A 23,204-nucleotide genomic window follows, 5' to 3' on the forward strand; every position below is an offset into this window, starting at 1 on the left:
AGTCCATCCATGTCCAAATGCAAATAAATCCTAATTTTCAGTATCTTCCCTACAACTGACATCAGGCTCACTGGTCTGTGATTACCTGGATTATCTCTGTTTCCCTTCTTAAACAAAGGAACAACATTGGTCATTCTCCAGTCCTCTGGAACCCTGTCTGAGGGCAAAGAGGATGCAAAGATATTTGTTAAGGCCCAGCTATTTCCTCCCTTGCCTCCCATAGTATCCTTTGATAGATCCTGTCTGATCCTGGGGTCTTATCTACTTTAATGCATTTCAAGATACCCAACATTTCCTTCTTCAATATGTTGACCTGCCCAAGAGTATTCACACACCTTTCCCTAACCTCAACATCTCTCATGACCCTCTCTTTGGTGAATATTAAATACAGCTCACCCATCTAGCTGTACATCCCCTGGACTATATGGGGCAATTCAGCATGGCTAATCCACCTAAGTGCTCTTCACATAATCTCCCTACTTTATCCTTATGTGGGCCTACATTTTCCCTAGCTTCCTTCTTGTTCCTTGTATATGAATAAAATGCCTTGTGATTCTCCTTAGCTCTGCTAACTCAGACATTTCATGGCCCTTTTTAACCCTCCTAACCCTCTATTTGAGCTCCTTCTACTTTTTCTATACTTTTCAAGGACTTCCTTTTCTGTTTGCCTAGACCTCAGGTATGCTTGCTTTCTCTTTAATGAAGCTGATAATTTCCCCTGTCATCCATGGTTCCCAAAACTGGTCATCCCTGTCCTTCATTTCCACAGGAGCATGCCTGCCCTACAGCCCAAACAACTGGTCTTTAAAAGACTCCGACATATCAGATGTGGATTTACCCTCAAACTCCCAATCCACATTCTCCAATTCTTGCCTAATTCAGTTACAATTAGTCTTCCCCCAGTTTAACACATTTGTCGGAGGTCCACTCTTGCCCTTATCCATAAGTATCTGAAAACTTGTGGAATTATGATCACCATTCCTAAAATGCTTCCCACTGAAACTTTGATCACCTGTTTGGGTTTATTTTCCAATACCAGGTTCAGAATGGCCTCCTCTGTCATTGGACTGTCCGCCCTGTATATACCATGACTAATCCACCCAGCCTGTACATCCCTGAAGTCTATGAGCAATTTAACATAGCCAGTCAACTAACCTGCATATCTTTGGACTGTAGGATTAACCCAGAGCACCCATGCAGGCACAAGGAGATGTGTAAACTCCACACAGGCATCGGAGACTGCAATTGAATCCTGGTCCATGGCACTGTGAGACAGCAGTGCTAACCACTGAGTCACCATGCTGCCCTGTCACAAACAGTTGCAGAAAATAATAAAGCAAGCTAATGGAATGCTGACCTTTATGACTAGAGAGCTGGATGTTATGCTGCAAGTATACTGTGGTTAGACCTCACTTCAAGCACTGTGAACAGATCTGGTCACCACATCTCAGGAAGGATATATTGGCCTTGGAGGGAGTACAACGTGGCTTTACAAGAAAAATCTTGGAATTCAGGTGTTAAGTTATGAGGAGAGATTATACAAATTAGAACCTCAGAAGGTTTCTTCAGAATTTACAAGGTTTAGATGGGTCCTGATCAAAGTCTTTGACATATTAAAAACTAAATAAACATATACTACTTTAACTTGCTGGAGATTCTCCAACTAGAGGGATAGCATGACAATTCAGGGCCAGACCGTTCAGGACAGATGTTACAAAGCTTTTTTGCCCACAAAGGGTGGTAGATGTTTGGTATTCTCTTCCAAAACTGCAGTGGATGCCAGCTTAATTGTTAATTTTAAAACTGAGACAGATGTATTTTTGTTAAACAAAAGGTATTAAGTAATGTGGGCCAAAGGCATGTACATGGAGTTAGGCTACAGATCAGCCATGAACTCATTGAATGGTGGATCAGGCTTGAGAGGCTGAATGGCGTATCCTGTTCCTATATTCCTAAATGAATTCAAAGGACACAGTAATGCTTGGCTGCAGATTAAAAAACATGACATTCCACTCAAACTTTCTCCCAAACTTACTCACCAAAATCTAGAATCAGAATCCCTACATTGTGGAAAGAGGCCATTCGGCCCATCAAGTCTCCATCGATCCTCCAAAGAGCATCCCACCCAGACCCCTCTATCCCTGTAACCTCACATTTCCCCTGGCTCACCCATCTAGCTGTACATCCCCTGGACTACATGGGGCAATTCAGCATGGCTAATCCACCTAACCTGCATATCTTTGGACTGTGGGAAGGAATCAGAGCACCCAGCCAAGACACAGACACAGGGAGAATGTGCAGACTCCACACAGATGCTCAAGGCTGGAACTGACGCTGTGAGGCAGCAGTTTGAACTACTGAAGCATTGTGCTATCTCCTGTACTTGTATTAAGATTTTTTTTGACGTTGCACAACTACATCCCAGGCATTAACTCTCTGAAGTAAAACAACTACCATGTTATTTTTGGCCATTTCCTAATAACAGCCATTGCCCTCTAAACAGCTTGCACTAAATGAACTGAACTTTTCCAAAGTTTAACATGTCATGTGACATTTCCAACACTAATTCACAAAGAAAATGAATGTTCCAATGTTGGGACAATTGATGCAAATAAGAAAACATTATTTTACTGGCTGAGTAGTTCCATTTCTCCTTTACTGTTAGTATTACCATCTACTTGCATAATCTCCAATCTGACTATTACAGTAGCTTTAGGGTCCAGTAGAAATCACTAGAATATCAAGAAAAAAGTACAGAAAATAAGTCAAAAGACAAATGGAAATCTGGTCTTTACATCTCGGGGAATAGAATATAAGAGCTCAGAGATCACGTGTCAATGATATAAAATATAGATTAGACCATACCTGGAGTCGGGATTATTCTGAATACTACACCCTAGGGAGGATAGAGTAACATTTGAGGTAGTGCATCCTATAATTACTAGAATTTTCTGATTCAGTATGTGGACGTACCTACGAGAGAAGGTGCAAAATTTGACTTACTCTTGGAAATAAGGCAGGGAAAGTGACTGAGGTGTCAGTAGGGGAGCACTTTGGACCAGAATTCTATTAGTTTTAAAATAGTTTTGGAAAAGGATAGACTGGATCTAAAAATTGAAGCTCTAAATTTAATCAAGGCTAATTTTGACGGTATTCGGAAAGAACTTTCAAAAGCTGATTGTGAGCAAATGTTCACAGGTAAAGGGATGGATGGAAAATGGGAAAACGAAAGTCCAGAGACAGTATGTACCTGTTAGGGAAAAGGAACAGCTGCTAGGTCGAGGGAATGCTGGTTGACTAGAGAAATTGAGGGTTGTGTTAAGAAAAAGAAAGCATACATCAGGATATATCAAATGAATCCTTAGAAGAGTGTAAAGGCAGTAGGAGTATATTTAAGAGGGAAATCAGAAGGGCAAAATGGGGACATGAGATAGCTTTGGCAAATAGGGTGATGGAGAATCCAAAGGGATTTTATAAACACATTAAGGACAAAAGGGTAAATAGGGAGAGAATAGTGCCCCTCAAAAACCTGCAGGAGATGGGGTAGATGTTACTAAACGAGTATTTTTTTCATCAGTGTTTACTGTGGAGAAGGACATGGAAGATATAATATGTGGGGAAATAGATGGTGGCATCTTGAAAAACGTTCATATTACAGAAGAAGTGCTGGATGTCTTGAAATGCAAAAAGGTGGATAAATCCCCATTACCTCATCAGGTGTGCCCTGGAACTCTGTGCGAAGCTAGGGAAGTGATTGCTGGGCCCCTTGCTGAGATACTTGTATCAAGGGTAGTCACAGGTAAAGTGCCGGAAGACTGAAGGTTGGCTAACTTGGTGCCACTATTTAAGAAGGGTGGTAAGGACAAGTCACAGATCTATAGACCGGTGAGCCTGACATCAGTGGTGGGCAAATTGTTGGAGAGAATCTGGAGGGACAGGATTTACATGTTTTTGGAAAGGCAAGGACTGATTAGGGATAGTCAGCATGGCTTTGTGCGTGGGAAATCATGTCTCATAAACTTGATTAAATTTTTTGAAGAAGTAACAAAGAACATTGCTGAGGGCAGAGCAATGGACGTGATCTATATGGACTTCAGTAAGGCACTTAATAGGGTTCCTCATGGTAGACTGGTTAGCAAGGTTAGATCTCATGGAACACAGGGAGAACTAGCCATTTGAATACAGAACTGGCTCAAAGGTAGAAGACAGAGGGTGGTGGTGGAAGGTTGCTTTTCAGACTGGAGGCCTATGACCAGTGGTATGCCACAAGGATCGGTGCTGGGTCCTGCTTTTTGTCATTTATATAAATGATTTGGATGTGACCATAGGAGGTATAGTTAATAAGTTTGCAGATGACACGACAATTGGACATGTAGTGGACAGCAAAGGATATTACCTTAGAGTACAATGGGATCTTGATCAGATGGGCCAATGGGCTAAGGAGTGGCAGATGGAGTTTAATTTAGATAAATATGAGGTGCTGCACTTTGGAAAAGCAAATCAGAGCAGGATTATACACTTAATGGTGAGGTCCTGGAGAGTATAGCTGAACAAAGAGACCTTGGAGTCCAGGTTCATAGTTCCTTGAAAGTGGAGTCACAGGTAAATAGGATAGTGATGAAAGTGTTTGGAATGCTTTCCTTTATTGATCAGAGCATTGAGTATAGGAGTTGGGAGGTCATGTTGCAGCTATACAGGATATTAGTTAGGCCACTTTTGGAATATTGCATGCAATTATGATCTCCTTTCTATCAGAAGACTGTTGTGAAACTTGAAAGGGTGAAGAAAAGATTTATAAGGATGTTGCCAGAGGTAGAGGATTTGAGCTAAAGGGAGAGGCTGAATATGCAGGGGCTGTTCACCCTGAAGCATCAGGGTGACCTTATAGAGATTTATTTATAAAATCATAAGGGGCATGGATAGGGTAAATAGACAAGGGCTTTTCCCTAGGGTGGTGGAGTCCAGAACTAGAGGGCATAGATTTAGGATGAGAGGGGAAAAATTTAAAAGGGATCTAATTGTCAACTTTTTCACACAGAAGGTGGTGCGTGTATGGAATGAACTGTCTGAGGAAGTGGTGGAGGCTGGTATAATTACAGCATTTAAAAGGCATCTGAATAGGCACATAAAAACGGATGGTTCAGAGGGATATGGGCTAAGGGCTGGCAAATAGGACTAGATTAGGTTAGATATCTGGTTGGCATGGACAAGTTGGACTGAAGAATCTGTTTCCATGCTGCACATCTCTATGACTCTACTTAATTGAAAGTATTCAAGAAATTAAGAAGAATAGGTAAAATGAATTGGGAAAAAACATTTGTTCATTGAGAGACCATGACTAGGGGCATAGTTTACAAATTAGAGTCAGACATCTGATAGCTGCAATTAGGAAACAACTATCCAAACAAGAGGTAATTGAAAACTTGAGTTTAACCCTTTATTTCCGCTTAAACCAGATGAAACTCAAGTTTCTTTGTTTAAAAAAGTTTATTCATATTTGCATGGGAGATCTAAATATCCAAAAATAACTTAGAGCTCACATCTCTATTGATAGAACAAAGATTTTACACATAAGTTGCAAATCAAATATCCCTATACATAATAATTTTCAAAAGGATACACATTTAATCACCCCAACTCCACCAATCATATTTGAATAGTTCACATTTCAAGTTATTATACATAACTATAATCATCCAATCACATTAAAACTAATACATATGACAATATTATTCAATCATACTCAAACTTCAACAGGGGGCAGTGATGACTTAATGGTATCATTACTGTACTATTAATCTAGAGACCCAGGTAATGCTCTGGGGATCTGGGTTCAAATCCCACCATAGCACATGGTAGAATATGAATTCAATAAGAAAACTCTGCAATTAACAGTCTGATGTACATTGTACATGTACCATTGTACACTGTTGGGGAAAAATCCCATCTGGTTTACTAATATCCTTTAGGGGCGTAAATCTGCCATCCTTACCTCACCTGGCTTACATGTGACTCCAGACCATGGCAACGTGTTTGACTCTTAACAATTAGGGATGGGTAATAAATACTAGCCAGCCAGCGGTGCCCACATCTCATGAATGAATTTTTAAAATGATATTATTACCCAATCATATCATTTCATGGCCATATCTCCAACTGTTAGTAAATACTCTGTGATTATAGAAGACCTATATTATTTATTATTCCACCGACCAGTCCCTCCCGTTGCCTATACTGTCTATTTTTCCCTTTCGGTAATGTATAGGAACATAGGATTTCAGAGGAGGAGTAGGCCCTTTATTCCTTCAAGCCTATTTGGCTTTTTAAATAAAATTATGGTCGATCTAATTGCAGTCTCAACTCTTTCCTGTTTGCCTGCCCACCCACCTTAATCCTAGGCTACTTTGTCTATCAGCAATCTATACAGAAATAAGATAGAAATTTGGAACTCTCTTTCGCAAATGGCAATTGATGCTAGACTAGTTGTTAACATTAAAATTGTGATTGAAAGCCAGTATTAGTAAGGGATAAATAGCAAGGGCAATATATACAATTCGATCACAGGTCAGCCATTTAGTTTAATTTAATCTAATTTAATGGCAGAATGTGCTTGAGTGGTTAAATGGTCTCCTGTCCCTTTGTACCAAATGGAAAATATGCACATAAAAAACAAATATTGATATTTAGCATGAAGTACATTTTTAACTGAAGACTAATAGTTCTACACGTTCTTACAGTTACCGATTCACAGGAAATGTTATAATTTACCAAATATGAATCAATATCACATCAATGAATTGCAATTAAAATTTTCGTGAAGTCTTCAGAGCTCTGACAAATATGTCATATTTACTGGATCTGATCATTGCCTATAAAATCACAACATTGTTAAGCTTTCTCCCCTAGTCATTGTGCCTTCTGGTAAAGACGTTTTGTTGCTGTCCCTTGATTCAAGCGATTTTTAAGGTGGATATGTCTTTTTGCAGCAACTATACTTTTATCAAAATACACTTCATGCTCTCATGACATGAAAATGTCCAAAGGGTCACAACCTGTGATAGCTCGTTCAAGAATCAAATATTCTTACAGAAACTTGACGTCAATCATGACAGACATTTGAAAAGATAGAAAGGTGATGAATTAGTGTCTAAAGTATAAACTGAAATATTTGCACTTTCTGGTGTAAATGTCATCATTCAGTTAACAATGTAAGGGTCAATTCAACTGACAAGTAAATGTGCAGCTCATTCAAAACTGCTGTCAATCAATACTTATTATTCGCATTGGTTCTCTGATTATGCTATACAGCAAAACATACAACAATGATTCTTCCTCCATCGGAATTTAGAGACACTTATTCCTTGAAATAATTGATTGTCTGATGAAATGTCATTGTTGAATTTCATCATGTCATTTGCTTGTTTGAGGATGCTCCGTCTTTCTTTTCTGGTCATCATTCCTCTAATATCCAGAATAGCATTGATGTGTTCCTTCCTTTAAAATATAAATTATAATATTTTACAATTTATGCAACAGTCACTGGTCCTGATTGCCTTAATTCTGTTAGTCTGAAGTTGCCAAACCTTTGCCTGTCCTATGTTATTTTTGCAGACTCATTCTCTATTCATCTTGTCTTTTCCTTGAAAATATTCTTATTTGATCCTGCACCAACAACCCTTCTGATGCTTAATATCTCCCCATTATATTTTTAATGATCTTATGAAAGTTAAAGAAGTTGCTTTTAACCATTAACTTATAATTTTAATATTTAATTACAGGTATCATTTTGGCACTGTCTTTCTGGCTTGAATCTTTACTGAGTCGGGATAATTTAGGAGCCTTTTAAACATGAAGGATAGGTCCCAACTCCTGACCACATTCCTAAAGTTTCCAATCTGTAGAAATGCCTTAAAATGTGTGGACTGGCTCATATTATGAGTTTGCACTGGTATTCCTGACCTGGTTGGCACCAAAGTGAGGACAAGCATGTCCTAGTCTTATGCAACTTTTATAGAGTTAGTCCAGGTTTCAAAAAACTCACGGTTCACAAAAGGTCAGAAGCTTAAACCATAGTCTGAGGGGACCTTTTGAAAGATATGTTTAAACATTCTCCTCAGAACTCCATCCATTCCCATGGCCCCTCATATCTTCTGACAAATTATGGCACTTCTATATCCGTTCACCCATGATATATTTCATATAAGCTATTAAGCCTACAGTGACAATAGGATGACATGTTGTAAAAGGAGATTTTGAAGAAAGTTGGAAATAATGAAAAACTTAAAGTCATTTTTTTGTTTGTTCCCATTTTCTTAAAAATATCTTTTACAATATACCAAAAGAAGTATCAACTATCCTGACTCTTTAAATGTCAATAGTGGAAATTGTAAGCACTTAAAACTGCTTAATCTTGTATAAATAAATATTGTGCAATTGACAGAACAGACCAGAGAACCAGAGCTGACAATCAAGAAAAAAAGTTTTCATTGGTACTCAGATAATTCAATGGATTTTTGGGCTCTCAGTCAAGTATGCATTAAGGATTGGAATTTATTGTTTTAACGATTCTATCAAATGTTACCTTATCTTGTAATATGTAAGAACTTGGATACAGTCAATCAACTTGGGCTGAGATATACTATGTGTTTCCCAATAAACTATTATTTTGCATTTACTTCTTGCAGACCTGAACATTTCTCAGCAATGCTCCCATGTCATGGATAAATCTCAAAACTGAACATAGTTTAGCTCAGTTGGCTGGATGGTTGGTTTGCGAAGTAAACAGTGTGGGTTCAATTCCCATCACTGACTAAGACTACCATAAAGGAGTGTCCTTCTCAACTTCTCCCCTCACCTGAAGTATGGTGGCTCTCAGGTTAAATCACCACCAGTCATCTCTCTCTAATGAGAGAACAGCCCTCTAGTCTGGTAAGACTATGGCAACCCAACAACTTTCAATTTAATTACAAATGTTTTAAAATTGTGTTTATAAGTTGCCAACTCTTTTTGAATCTGTCAACATTTTCAAGTTGGCAGCTTAAGATCTCCTCAGAAAAGAATACTAATAAACATTGAGTTTTACATGATCACCTACCTTACATCAGGGTAGTTACAAACAAATGCAGCAACTTCTGTCTTCAATGCGTTAATATCATTGATTTGAATGATTTCAGCCACATCTAGGATAGGTTGGTTTAGGCAAGTGGCACTAGACTGCTGAAAATATTAAAAACAAACAAATATTTTTTCATTACCATGATGTTGACAACTCGATGAATATGAAGTTGTTTGAGGATTTACAAATCAAATGTTTCTAAATGAAAATATGAGGTCCTAACAATAAGTTAACAATACACTTAAGCTATATTAAGTAATACATATACGTATTAACTTTGACTTTGTAGGCAAATTGTTATCCCTGAAAATCATAAAGTGCTATATTTTGGATCTATTCAACACCCAATTTATGATCCTATCAAAGCTTATTGTGCAGTAGAAAACTTCTACAATTGCTACCATGGTCGATGCTTAAGCATTAGGAGGATACCTACATTACTTCCCTATGTCACAAATCCAATAAATCCAGTGGAACTGGCTCGTTGATGGGGGCAAGCTGAATCCCTAGCTTGTTCCTATATTTACCTGTTAATAAGTCCATATCTGTCCATAAGTCCACATGGCCATATCTGTGGCCAATCTTGTACAGAGTCTTTAGCAAAGACCTGAGGTGAAGTAACCGGAATACTAAGCGTCTCTGCATCTGATCTCACCCATTTTTAAATCAGTATTTGTGTTTAGAAAGGGCAGAGGCCCTGTCGATGGCAATCCATATCAGCTCAAAAATCAGCAATAACCTAGGGTCAGCATTTATGTCAGTGTAATCTTGTCGAAGTTACTTCAAGAGTGTACATGAATTCTCAAGACCATGATTTATTTTTAAAAATTAGTGTGATCTTAAATACATTGGTTTCTCTTGTTTACTTTTTATTTCTCATTGTACATAACTCTCATTTCCAAGCAGTTTGAATGGAATATGATATTGTTCTTAGGTTGCATGGAACATGACATTTTTTTAAGACTTTGAAAAATCACATCTCCAGGCACATTTTCTTAGGAAGAAAATGTGCGCATTCTGTACCTTAATTAGCGCTAATTTGGAAAGCCACAAATTTGTGCCAGAGTGTAGTTGGAAATAAAGTATTGCTGCAGTAAATTCCTGATCACGGATAGGCTTTCTGGATAGGAGGGAAGGGGGGGAAAATAAAATCACAGGGCAATTCAACTCAAACCATTTTTAATATTCTGAGTAACTTGTTAGGCCATAGAGCAACTTGCATTTTCACAATTTAATAAGGTAATAGTGGATGATAACTAGGGGCACTTTAAAGAAAATGACAAGGAAAACCACTTCAACTCAGAGGGAAAGCAAAGTAAATTATGGAAAGAGCGAACCTTTATGAAATAAGCAAGTTCAAGTATGGCCTACTCCTGCTCCTATAGTTTTGCTTATATTCTTTAATATAAGAAAAATGAATAGGATAGTTAGTGAAATCTTCTTACCAGATTTGCAAAGACCTGTTGCAGCTGTTTGGAGTCCTGAATAATTTTTCTAGATATCTGACTCCGGTTATTTGATGTACATCTCAGAGAACTGTTAATAATGACTCTTAAGTATTCCTGAATAATTACAGACTGTGCCCTCACTACCAAAGCCTGCAAAGAAAATTCAAAATACAACTTCATTCTCCAAAAAAATGAATTTTAAATGATGTGCGCCATATGTGTACAAATTAAAGCTTACATTACCTTGTAGAAGCCTGTTGTGCTCATATCAGAAAATTGAGCAAAATAGTCTATTATTGAAGAACTTGCTTTATTTAAGTTATTTGAATCCAAATCCTTTTTCAAATGGTTTGAAAAGCAAATCTTAAAAACAAAAACAAAAATAGTTATACTGGGGACAATAAACCTCATCAATATTCAGTACACCCCCTCCATAAAATAACGTACCTGCCTAAGACATTTATATTCAGTTCTCACATCCACAATGGGACGAGCATTTGGGTATTGTTTACATGCTGATGACATTTCCACCATCTTAGTACTGACTTTCCAATAGCTAATGTCACTTCACAGCAGAACAAAACAGAAATACTGAGAGAAAAATCCAATTCATAACCTTGCCACACAGCGCAGACCTAAGGGTGGGAATGGATGAAGTAGAAGGCATCTTTAATTCCAGATCCTTTTTTTTTCTCCATTTACTCATTTGCTCATGGTCTGAGACATTTCAAGCATAAAATCATTTCAACAGCATTTTGACACATAAGCAATATTTGAAAGGGTACCAGTGGTTAACATTCAAACATATCTTCTGTTGCTCTTTCACTTCTACGGATATCATCAAAGAGCCAGTGACAGGTCTGAAGTAGCTCCCATGAAGCCAAAATTGCACCTGAATCATTTAATCCACCAATTGTATTCAGCTACCATTAAAAATATGCCGGATAAGATTCAAAAGGGAGCATCAGGTGAATCTTAAAGTGCATGCATGCAAGCTTGATGGTCATGGCAGGAGGAGAAGTAGGAATTTGCTGGACATTGACCAGTGTGAATCCTTCCTTAACTACATAGCCCAATGGATTTCCACCTCTTCACACTGCCATACAACAGAAGTCTGCTATCAATAATTTATGCAGCTATTTGAGTTTAAGCAGAGTATCCGACATGGTCTGTCAGCAATTGTAATCTTCAAGCCACATTTATATAGCCTTCTTACTTAAGAAGATTGTTTCAACTAAGTGAAGGAATCTGATGAATAAAATTGTTACGCAGGGGTTCAATGCCTTAATACCTACCTGAAAGTGTGGACCCAAAAGCTCAGCGGATACAGAACAATCCTCAACAGCACAAGTGTAGCTGCACCAGTCATTGTGACATAGCTGAATGAACGTAGAAGGCCATCTCACTCAAAAGTGTTGCCCACTAATAACCAACACTGAGATAACTCATTTACTGTTGGTGTGGAGGAGCCAGTATTGAAGGAGCAGCACTCTGAAAGCTAGTGCTTCCAAATAAACCTGTTAGACTATAACCTGGTGTTGTGTGATTTTTGGCTTAATTTACTGTTGTCACTGGGAATGCAGCACCAGATTCACTCTTTAAATGTATTACAATTAACGCCCTGATTTTTTTTTGCAGATAATTTGTTCAAATGCACAGTAACCTGAAGAGGCACTCTTGTGTGTGGTCTCCACAGGAACCTTTGGGTTGCTGTAATGCCGTCTGGGCACTCAGCAATGACTACCACTGAAAAATGCACTTAATATTGAAAACTGTTACAAGGTGCTTCACAGTCGCTTAATCGAAAAAGTAAACGCTAAGTTAAAATACAGATAAGTAGGAGGGATGGCCAAATTAGTAGAGATTTATCAGAATGTTCTTCAAGTGGGAGTGGGAGATGGAGAGCCAGAGTAATTTATGGAGGGAATTCCAGAGCATTGGACTTAAAATGCTGAAGATATTGTCCACAATAAAGGGGCAAACAACAAGGAAGCACAAGACTGGTGAGAGAGGAATGGAGTGTTTGGCACCAGGCAACAGTAGGATATAGAGCTGAGCAAGGTTTTATGGATAAGAAGGAACAAGTTCATGAGGAATGAAAACATTCAGATGAGAAATATATATATCAAGGCACAGAGAACTGGAACATTAGTCGGTAAGGATAAATACAAACTGATGTTATTGAAAGTAGACAGTGGCAATATTCCAACCCATTTGTTCAGTATGTGTGTCTGTTCATAAGGAACCTATCTCAAAAGGTTAGACACACATAGGTAATGCTCAACAAAGAACATATTAGACTTTGGTGATGATATGGATCTGGATCCAGATCTTGGAAATTTTTTATAAAAATGGTCCATTAACATTAGGAAAAAGGACAAACTTACTTCAAACAATTATTTAGTTTGTTCATGGGATTTGTCACTGACTAGGTCAGCATTTATTGTCCTTTACTAATTGCCCTGGAGAAGGTGAGCTATCTTCCTTGAACCACTGCAGGGCCACTCAACTGTCATTAGGAAGGGAGTTCCAGGATTTTGACCCAATGACAGTGAAGGAGCATGGTATAGTTCCAAGTCAAGATGCTGTATGGTTTGGAGGAGAACATGTAGGTAGTGCTGTTCCCATGTGTCTGCTGTCCTGGTTCTTCTAGACAACAGACATCACATGTTTGGAAGGTGCTGACAAAGGAAGCTTGCTAAGTTACTCCAGTGTATTGTCAGTGGTGAAGGGAATGAATGTTCAAGGTGGCGGATGGGTGCAATAAAAAAGGATGCTTTGTCCTGGATGGTTGACCCTCGTGTGTGTTGTTGGAGCTGTACACATCTAGGCAGTATTCCATCATACTCCTACTTGTGACTTATAGATAATGTATAGGCATTGAGGAGATAGGAGGAGACTTACTCGCTGCAGGATTCCAAGCTTCTGACCTGCTCTTGTAGCCACAGTATTCATATAGCTGTTCTAGTTCAGTTTCTAATCATGGTAACTCCCATGGTAGCGAGTTATTAGATGATAGTAATGCTATTGAATATAAGTGGATGACGATTATATTCCATCTTTTGGAAATTGTCATTGCCTGACACTTGTGTGGTGCAAATGTGAGTCGGCTGAATGTTGTCCAGGTCTTGCTACATATGGACATACATTGCTTCAGTAGCTGAAGAGTTGCAAAATTTGTTAAAAATTATGAAACAATCATTGAATGTCTTCAGTTCTGGCCTTCTGATGGAGGGAAGGTCATTTATGAAGCACTTGAAGACCCATTTTCCTTTGAGTCATGTATGTTTCCATCCAGAGGAGGCTTTTGTCCAATTCCCATTGACTCTAGTTTTGTTCTGCCTTCTTGTTGATGCGATACTCAGTCATATTCGATGCTGCTGTCAAGAGCAGTCAATCTCCCATCACCTTGGGAATTCAGCTTTTACTTGTGTTTCATCCAAAGCTGCAATGAGGTCAGGTACTGACTGGTTATGGCAGAACCCAAACTGAGTATCAGTGAGCATGTTATTCCTTTGCAAGTTCCAATGAATAACACTGTCAATGGGCCATTCCGCCAATTTGCCAATGATTGAGAACGGATCATTAGGGCTATAATTGGTCAGGCTGAGTTTGTGGTGCTTTTGCATATAGAATGTACCTTTAGATGAAAGCTTTGTAGCTGCACTGAACAACTTGGCTAAGAACATGGCTAGGTCTGGAGGACAAGTCTTCAATAATATTGTCAGAGTGTTGTGGGCCCGTGGCCATTGTGGTATCCAGTGTCTTCCGCTGTTTATTGACATGACATGGAGTAAATCAAATTGGCTCAAAATTAGTATCTACAAATGTTGAGGATCTCAGGAGAATAACAAAATGAATCATCTGTTCAGCCCGTCATGGCTGAGGATAGATGAAAATGTTTCAACCTTCTTTGCACAAATGTGCTGGAATCCCCCATTGTTAAAGATGGGAATAATTATCGAGCCTCTTCTTCCTCTTGTTGGTCATTTTATTGTTCACTATCATTCATAATTGGTCATGGCCAGACTGGAGAACTTACACCTGATCCATTAATTGTTGGATCACTTAGACTATTGTATACTGCTTTCACAACTTGGTCAGCAAGTTGACCTAAGTTATGGATTGAGAGTTATTTTAATTAGAATGTTGTTGATTATTTTAGAATGTTATGAATTGTCTCAACTGCTGTGGTGCAGCTGTCAAAATATGAGCGGCATTTTCAGAGCAGATTGTTGGATGACGATTGTCCTGAAGCTTCCTTAGAGATGGAAACTCCTAACAGATTATTTTTTAGTTTTGTAGTTGCAAACCTCAAGGAAGAACTGTGTAAGTGTAATAATTTTAACATAGCATGGCCAAGTTATTCTGAGTGCCCTATTCAAGTATAATTGTTTACAGGGGTTATTATCAAGGAGAAGCACCTCGCTAAAAATAGATCGCTCACATGCACCTATCAAGCAATACATTGAGATTGCTTGATTACCCTTTGAGCCACAGAGTTATTTATGGTTGATACAAAGTTAAGTATGAGGAAATGTTTTTTTTAAACACACATTGCAGTGTTTTACATGAAGTAAGTGTATTCGATGAAGCCATTTCCATGGTGTGGTTAGTTTGGTCTTCAGGCAGTATGCAGAATATAGTGTCCTGCATCTCTCTGGAACTAATGGCTGCTATGATGGGGGCCAGACAAGCAACCAATCAACACCTGAGGTGTCCCCACAGATACGCTCCACAGTATTTGTCAACTTGGGATAAATGGTAGTGTCAGGTGATCTGCTTCATTGTGTTGTAAATATAAATCAAATAACTTTCCTTTAGATGTTTTTTCATTCTTGCCATCCATTGTTTAGGGATTAGTCACATTTTTCATGTGACCTATTTAGGTATTGTTTTCTGCTGTTCTGGCATTGTCATGTTCACCTCCTTTTGCATTTAAAATGTGGAATATTTTCATTGAAGTATATGTAGTGCAATTCCCAAAACATTTTCTTATTGAAAGGCACTGAACTGTCACTTGATCTGGTACCCCAAAAGTGAAAGTCATTATTGTAGAGACTGCTTTACAGACCCTTTTTTTCAGATTCTTTCTAACAATACTTTGTTATTATCCACTTCTCTCTTTTATCTGAATTGCTTCTCGAGATGTGAGCGTCCCTGCTAAGGTCAGAACCTGTTTACCTTTAAAGGCCTTTAAGAATGTTGGAAACAATAATTTCAGCAGGTGTAACAATGCAAAAAATTCTACATCCTGACCAAAATATAAGCAAAGGTTTTGAAAATCCAAACAATGAACCTCATTAAAATGCTTGAGTCCCTTTAAATACTGCCTTTAACATAACACTTGTTACTATCATCTTTTGGGAGTGGCACTAGATGATTTTGTTTTGAGATTTTTAGGATTTGAAAGGAATTAATAAAGGAAACAAGAAATCTTTTATGCTGTTGAGAGTGCCTTGAACAATGGGACATAACATTAAATAACAGTGGTCAATCACAACTCTAATTAGGAAACACTTCTTCACAAGAAGTGTGGAACATTTCTCCCCCCCATAAAATGCAGCAGTGGAACTTCTTTTTAAGCTACATTCAACCGACTGTGGCATCAAGAAAAACCATAGCAAAACTGGAATCAAACGGTATCGGGGGGGCAAACTCTCCAGTGGCTGACATGTAGGAAGATTGTTGTGGTTGTTGGAGGTCAGTCATCTCAGCTGCAGAACATCTCTGCAGGAGTTCCCTTGGGTAATGTCCTCAGCCCAACCAAGTTCAGCTGCTTCACCAATGCCCTTCCTCCATCATAAGGTCAGAAGTGAGGATGTTCATCAATGATTACACAATGTTTAACACCATTCGTAACTCTTCAGAAGCAATCCATGTTCAAATGCAACAAGATCTGGACAATATCCAGGCTTGGGCTAACAAGTGGCAAGTAACATTTGTGCCACATAAATGTCAGGTCATGACCATCACAATTAAGAGCTAATATAACCACCAACCCATGGCATTTAACAGTGTTAGCATTACTGAATCCTCCATTATCAACATCCTGGAGGTTATCATTCAGCAGAAACTCAACTAGACTCATCACATAAACACAGTGGCTACAACAGCAGGTCAGAGGCTAAGAATACTGTGGAGAGCAACTCACCTCCTGACTCCCCAAAGCTTGCCCGCCATCTACAATGCACAAGTCAGGAATGTGATGGAATACTTCCCACTTGCCTGGTTGAATGGACGCCCAACAACACTCAAGAAACCTGACACTGTCCAGGACAAAGCAGTCTGCACAATTGGCACTATACCCACAAGCATCCACTCCCTCCATCACTGATGCTGAGTAGCAGCAATGTGAACTATCTACAAGATGCAGTGCAGAAATTCACCAAAGGTACTCAGACAGCACCATCCAAACCCTCGAACACTTCCATCTAAAAGGACAAGAGCAGCAGATATATGAGAACACCACCACCTTCAAGTTCTCCTCTAATCCACTCATCATCCTGACTTGGAAATGTATTGTCAATTCTTCACTGCCACTGGGTCAAAATCCTGAAATTCCCTCCCTAATGGCATTGTGGGTCAACCCATAGCAGATGGACTGCAGCAATTCAAGAAGATAGCTCACCACCACCTGCTTAAGGGCAACTAGGAATGGGCAAGAAATGCTGGCCAGCCAGCCATCAATGCCTACTTCCTACAAAATGAATCAATTTTAAAAACACCTCCTTATCAATTTTTAAACCCTTTCAGTGACTGAGATTCCTCCTCTATCTCAATGGCCAGGGCAGCATCTCCTTCATTAGTTTAAACAGATGTAAAGTATTAATTTAACACCACAGCCATACCTCCTGCCTCTCTGCACGTGTGAAATTCCTTTTTAGTCACTCCTCCTTTTGGCATTCTTTTACTCTATAAGGTACCTCTACAATACTTTGGGATTCCATTTATGTTAGCTTTTATTATAAACCCACCCTGTTCTTCTAATTTGCTTTTTAATCTCCCTTTTAAACATTCTTCATAACACTTATTCAGCTTGGCTCACAATTGCAATTTCTATATAACGCCTTTCATAAAACAATTTTTTCTTATTTATCTTAATTTCTATCACCTTTTTCATCTACAGAACACTGACTTTTTGTCTTACATTGATTTTAAGGGAATATATCTCAAACATATCAACACATCTCTTCTTTGGAAGCCATCTCTTTTTCAGTTATAATTTTTCTTCAGTTCCAATCTAACCTGTTCGTGCTCCATTGAAATCAGCTCTCCTCAAATTAAGCATTCTTACTTTGGATTGTCTTTTGTCCTTTCTACTGTCATTCTAAGTATTACGATAACTATTCCCTAAATACTCTGGCATTGACACAGTCTCTGCTTGTCCCACCCCCAATCCTAAGAACCAGGTCAATTAGTGCCTCCTTTTTCATTCAACCTGACAAGTATTCAGTAGAATATTCTACTGAATATAATCTCTAAGAATGCTTGCCCCTTGCGGCTCCTTACATTATCCTAGTCTATATGGGTTAATTAAATTTCCTCATTATTTCTGATTCTATCTAATGATGTTTACACCTCTCTAAGTTCCTTGCAGTTTGATTCCTCTAGTTCATGATCTATAAATGATACCAAGCAATATAATTGTAGCCTTTTAGCTCTTTAACGCGAGCCAAATCGATTCTGTCCTTGAACTCTCTAGAATAGGACTTTTCTGTTGAATCTTTCCTTAACCAACATTACCAACCCTCCTAAGTTTTTCCTTTTTCTATCTCATTGGAACAGTTATAATTGGGAATAATTAACACCCAGTCCTGGCTTTCCTTGAGCAATGTCTCTGTTATATTCATCATAACGTCATAATTCCACATAGGTTGGCGATCTGCACTTGTGTTCCCCAATCTCATTGGCTGTGCTCCGTGCATTCAAATGTAGTGCAATGCTGATATGCAGTCTACTCATTTATTTCTTCAGTTCTGCAACTCTACTTATTGACATACTTTTTTCTATTCTAACATTATTGGTCTCTCTCAATGTTTTGTGCAGCCTGGTATTACTTCTAACATACTCCCTTGGTTCCCATACTGCTGCCAAGTTAGCTTAGAGCTCCCCAACAACAGTCTCTAAAAACCTGAAAATAACTCAGTCCCAGCTCAGTTAGGGTGCACCCTGTCTAACTTATACAGTTGCTTCCCCAGAGCCAGAGTCACATTCCTCCAAGGACTTCATCAGTATCAAAACAGGACCTCAGGCGACTCTTGCTTCACCTACCTGGCTCTCTTTGCCTCACTATCACCTATTCCCTATTCGCCTACATGCCCCTATGCTGCAGTGTGACTACCTGTCTGAGCATGTATCCCTTTAGTTCTCTTCATTGTAGATGCACTACTGAGACTCCAGGCACAGTTCAAGCTCTGAATCCACAGCCAATAAAACCTTCTGCAAAAGTACACGCCTAGGTCATGTCATGCAGACTTCCCACTTGCTTAGGATAGATTAGATATGGCAATGCATCTCAACTAAGCCTTAAATCTTACTTTTGTGCTACTTACTAAGAACTTACTTTTCTTGAACTGGGTTGTTTTGTAAAATTACATTTTCAAAATTTTCCAAGTTTGTGAGACAGTCCCAAACAGCAGCAGCAGCTCATAAAGGAAATCCTCCTTCGTTCTAAATCACTGAACTTCCAATTCAGCAAGCTTAGCTTTTGGAATAAACTGTACATACAGTGCTGCGTTCCCCCTTTGCATTGAATTCCCACTTTGAATCTTTTTCCTCAAGTACTCACTGTGCCTCATGTCACTCCTTTACATATGAAAGAATTTACACATGAAAGAACTGAAACTAACGTGTTCATTCTAAAAGAGGAGAGACTTAACAAACAAACAATTCAGGTCTTTTTCAATATATAATTTCAGGTTACATCACACTATAAACTTTTGTTATAAATTCTATGTCCTACGATCTTATATTCCACAACCATCTGATGAAGGAGCAGTGCTCTGAAAGCTAGTGCTTCCAAATAAATCGGTTGGACGATAATCTGGCGTTGTGTGATTTTTATCTTATGTCACTCCAGTCTGAACATGCACCCTTACTGACCAGGTAGCTTTTTTTAAAAACTCTTACACGGAGATGCTGCAAAGTCACCTGACCACTCAGCTTAGTTTGCTGCTTCAGTGATTAAAACCAATTCATCAATCATTTTAAATTTAAGACTAATGGGTTTCGAGTTTAGGCTTTCCAAGGGTATAGAATGATGTGGTGCCAAGGCAAGGGAGAGGAGTTCAAATAGGGATTAGCTTTGATCTCAGTGAATTTCAAAACAAGCTTAAAAGGAGTGAATAATTGCTCCTGCAGGGACAAAGAATGAGAAACCAGAATATAAATCTTGTATCTTTTAACAAAATCTTAATGCTTGGACATAAGTATATCCATGACATTTTCTTGATTATATCAAATACTAAACAAATGGACATTAAATACAGAAATACTACAACTGTAATGCAATTTTTAAAATGCTTTTTTCAGGTTGACAGGACTGTTTTGAGTTCCAAGGTTTCCAAGTTTCTGACTCAACACTCCTTTTACTGTAACTGCTGTAGGATTAACTGTAGTGGAGGGCATTGCTCACTGTTTTTGTTCAAGTGAAATGATCTCACTTTCATTCAGTATGTGAGTCAGCTTCATCCAAATATACACTTCAGTGATTTACACTTTAAATTCAATGACTGAAAAATCTGTTTTTGTACCTCTGATTCTCACATAGCCAGTGGTGATTAACTTGAAACTGCCAGATTTTTAGGTCAAAGAGATGTGCTATTTGACTTGGAGATTATATTGCTTATTAGCATATAGGCTCTTCCGTGAATACTTATAGGCTGCCACCTTCTCTGCCTTGCATTGCTCTTTTGCACTGAGACTGAGGTAGGCAGCTTATCACTATGCAAGCACTGAAGAGTCAAGGGGTGGAATGTCTCTGCATGGCAATGTCACACCTCCAGCACATGCCAATAGTTTATGAGGCAAACACGATGCATGTGCTTCAACCAAAATGATATGCCTGAAAGTCAAAAGGAGTCCTTCGTAAGGTGAAAGGAGATTTTGGTCAGTTGGGGTATCACCACATTCAGTTAAAAGACTCAGCTGATTCTAGTCCAGCAAGTTGGTGATATTCAGTCAGGTACTTGATTGGGCGAATGTCTGGGGACCTATGTCCTTCGAATCCAGGGATTGGGTCACAGTCAGTCCAGTAGATCAACTGCAACCACTCTGGGGGTCACCAATGCATCAGGTGGGGAGCTGTGGAGATAACAGCCGGTGAGTAAGCCGTATTCAGTTCAGGGTGTCATCAAAAGCAGACGGGTTATGGTCCATGATTAATTCTGGGGATTAAATCACCTCGTTCCTGATGAAGGGCTTTTGCCTGAAACGTCAATTTCCCTGCACCTTGGATGCTGGCTGAGCTGCTATCCTTTTCCAGCACCACCCTAATCTTGACTCATTTATTTAAAGCACCATACATGACCAGCAGCAGAAGCAGAGAAAGAACAGCAGCACCAACAAATTGGGCCTAATGTTTGAGGTTTGATGTTGGTGAACAAGTACAATTTCTGTCAAACTCATTTTTGAAGCAAATTGTTAACATAACATTAGGGGATTTGCATAGTAGGAGCAATAAATAAGACCACTGCTTTTGGAGCAGCTGGAGAGAGTCTTTCTTCTTACCTTCAAAGGGATTTCCTGGGTAATGACATTAGCCTTACAAAATCAAACTTGAAACTTTACTACTGTTTAAATCTCAGTCATGACTCAAATGGCAGAACTTTCATCTGAGTCAAATGGTTGTGGAATGCAGCCCGCACCAGGAACAACAGAACAGAACAGAACAATACAAACTCCACCTTATGAAGTGCAACGTTTGTTAGAGCCTTCACTGACTTTTAATTATTCTTAATTTATACTTTTATCAATTTTGGTTTTGAACTGTAAACTGGGAACTGTGAGCTAAAGATGATTTTTGGACTGTGGATAGTAGCTTGTGTTAAAAGGAAAACAGACAAAACAAGTTTTTCTTTATTTGTGAGACCAGCCTGAAGTTAATTGCAGGTTGGTTCCTGATAATAAGATTCTGCTGACACTTTGTCACCAGTGAAGAGCATTATGTTTAAACAGATAACAGAAGCTGGCTATTAACAAGGATTTGGGTCCAGCTAGTAGCTAGGATTTGAATCCAGCAAGTCTAGAAAAGACCTTATATTCAAGCAGATGGCAGAAGTTGAATGGTAACTGGGACCTCGTACAGGAGGTGCTCAGTCGGTCAGGCAGCACCCAGAGTTTGAACTGGGTTTTCAACAAGTGTTCTTTGTTAAAAAGGGATCTGGCTGTTGATGCTACAATTTGAAGATATGTATTACTGCTTTTATCTGAGTGCTGAAAAGGTGATCCTGATTGACATCTTCAGAAAATCAACAAAAATCCATGATAACCATTTAAGTAATCAAGCCAGTTTTATTATTTTCTTTTATTTGTCTCTTAACTATGTTTGTTTGTCTGTCTTTTGTGTGAAACAAACATTCTTGCGTTTAAAGCATGGACAAATTAGTTTAGTTTAGTGTTTATTTTTTGCTGTACTAAAGTTGCCATATTGCTAATTTTGGGGGTCAGTTAGCTCAGTTGACTGGACAATTGGGTTGTGATACAGAGCGGCGCCAGTGGTATGGATGCAATTCCAGCTAAAGTTACCATGAAGAACATTCCTGGTAGATGGACAGATAGGACAGTGCAAGAGGGCTGTGCCAAGTTGGAAGGTTGGATCTGGGATGAGGTGAGGTGAGGGGAGGGGAGATTTGGAAACTGGTGAAGTCTAATGTTGATGCCGTGTGGTTGGAGGGTCCCAAGGTGGAAGATGAGGTGTTCTTCATCCAGTTGTCGGATGACTTGGACTTGGCAGTGGCGGTGGCACAGGACTTCATGTCCTTGGGGGAGTGGGGGACAGAGTTGAAGTGGCCGGCCACAGGATGGTGGGGTTGTTTGTGTCTGTCTCTGTGGCCTAACACATCAATGGCATCTGACTCTATCACCTCCAGTTAAAAATTACTGGACAGTGGTGATATGTATTCAAGCTTCTCCAATGGTTCTATTTTAGCTAACCCCATAACTAAAAGTAACTAAAGTAACTCACCCACTCCCCCCCTCCCCCACCATTATCATTTAAGTGTAAAAATTCACCACCAAATCAGACTGATCTAACTATCAAAATACTTCATTCTTCTAGCACTGTGAAATAAAAGGACAATTCATGGAACACCTCCATAATTTTATATACTCAAAGTTTATTAATGCGTTGTCTGGTAAGGGAGGATTTGTCACTATAATTGAATATATTTTACTAAAGAGTTATATAGAATTTGTATGAAAAGCAGTTTACACAGGTGATTGTGTGTGGAGCTGGCCAAAGCTCCCCATGTCTGTGTGGATTGTCACTGGGTGCTCCGCTTCCTCCCACAGCCCAAAGATGTGCAAGGTAGGTGGATTGGCCATGCTAAGTTACCCATAATGTCAGGGATGTGCAGGCTAGGTGGATTAACCATTGTTAATGTGTGGTTATGGGAATAGGGTGAGAGGGTAGATCTGGG

The 23,204-nt window shown here is 39.0% G+C and overlaps 1 protein-coding gene across 1 annotated transcript in view; it reads right to left on the bottom strand.

The window, feature by feature from the left end:
- Positions 1 to 5,551: 5,551 nt before the first annotated feature.
- Positions 5,552 to 23,204, bottom strand: part of LOC140476255 (exocyst complex component 3-like) — a 78,824-nt gene continuing 61,171 nt past the window's right edge. The window contains exons 10-13 of the mRNA XM_072568567.1: positions 10,807 to 10,926; positions 10,561 to 10,713; positions 9,095 to 9,216; positions 5,552 to 7,494 (exon numbers count right to left, since the gene is read on the bottom strand). Of these exons, the coding sequence (XP_072424668.1) occupies positions 7,296 to 7,494; positions 9,095 to 9,216; positions 10,561 to 10,713; positions 10,807 to 10,926 (594 nt within the window). The 3' untranslated portion in view covers positions 5,552 to 7,295. The remainder of the gene's footprint in view (positions 7,495 to 9,094; positions 9,217 to 10,560; positions 10,714 to 10,806; positions 10,927 to 23,204) is intronic.

This window comes from Chiloscyllium punctatum, chromosome 4 (assembly GCF_047496795.1).
Source record: "Chiloscyllium punctatum isolate Juve2018m chromosome 4, sChiPun1.3, whole genome shotgun sequence".
NCBI lineage: Eukaryota > Metazoa > Chordata > Chondrichthyes > Orectolobiformes > Hemiscylliidae > Chiloscyllium > Chiloscyllium punctatum.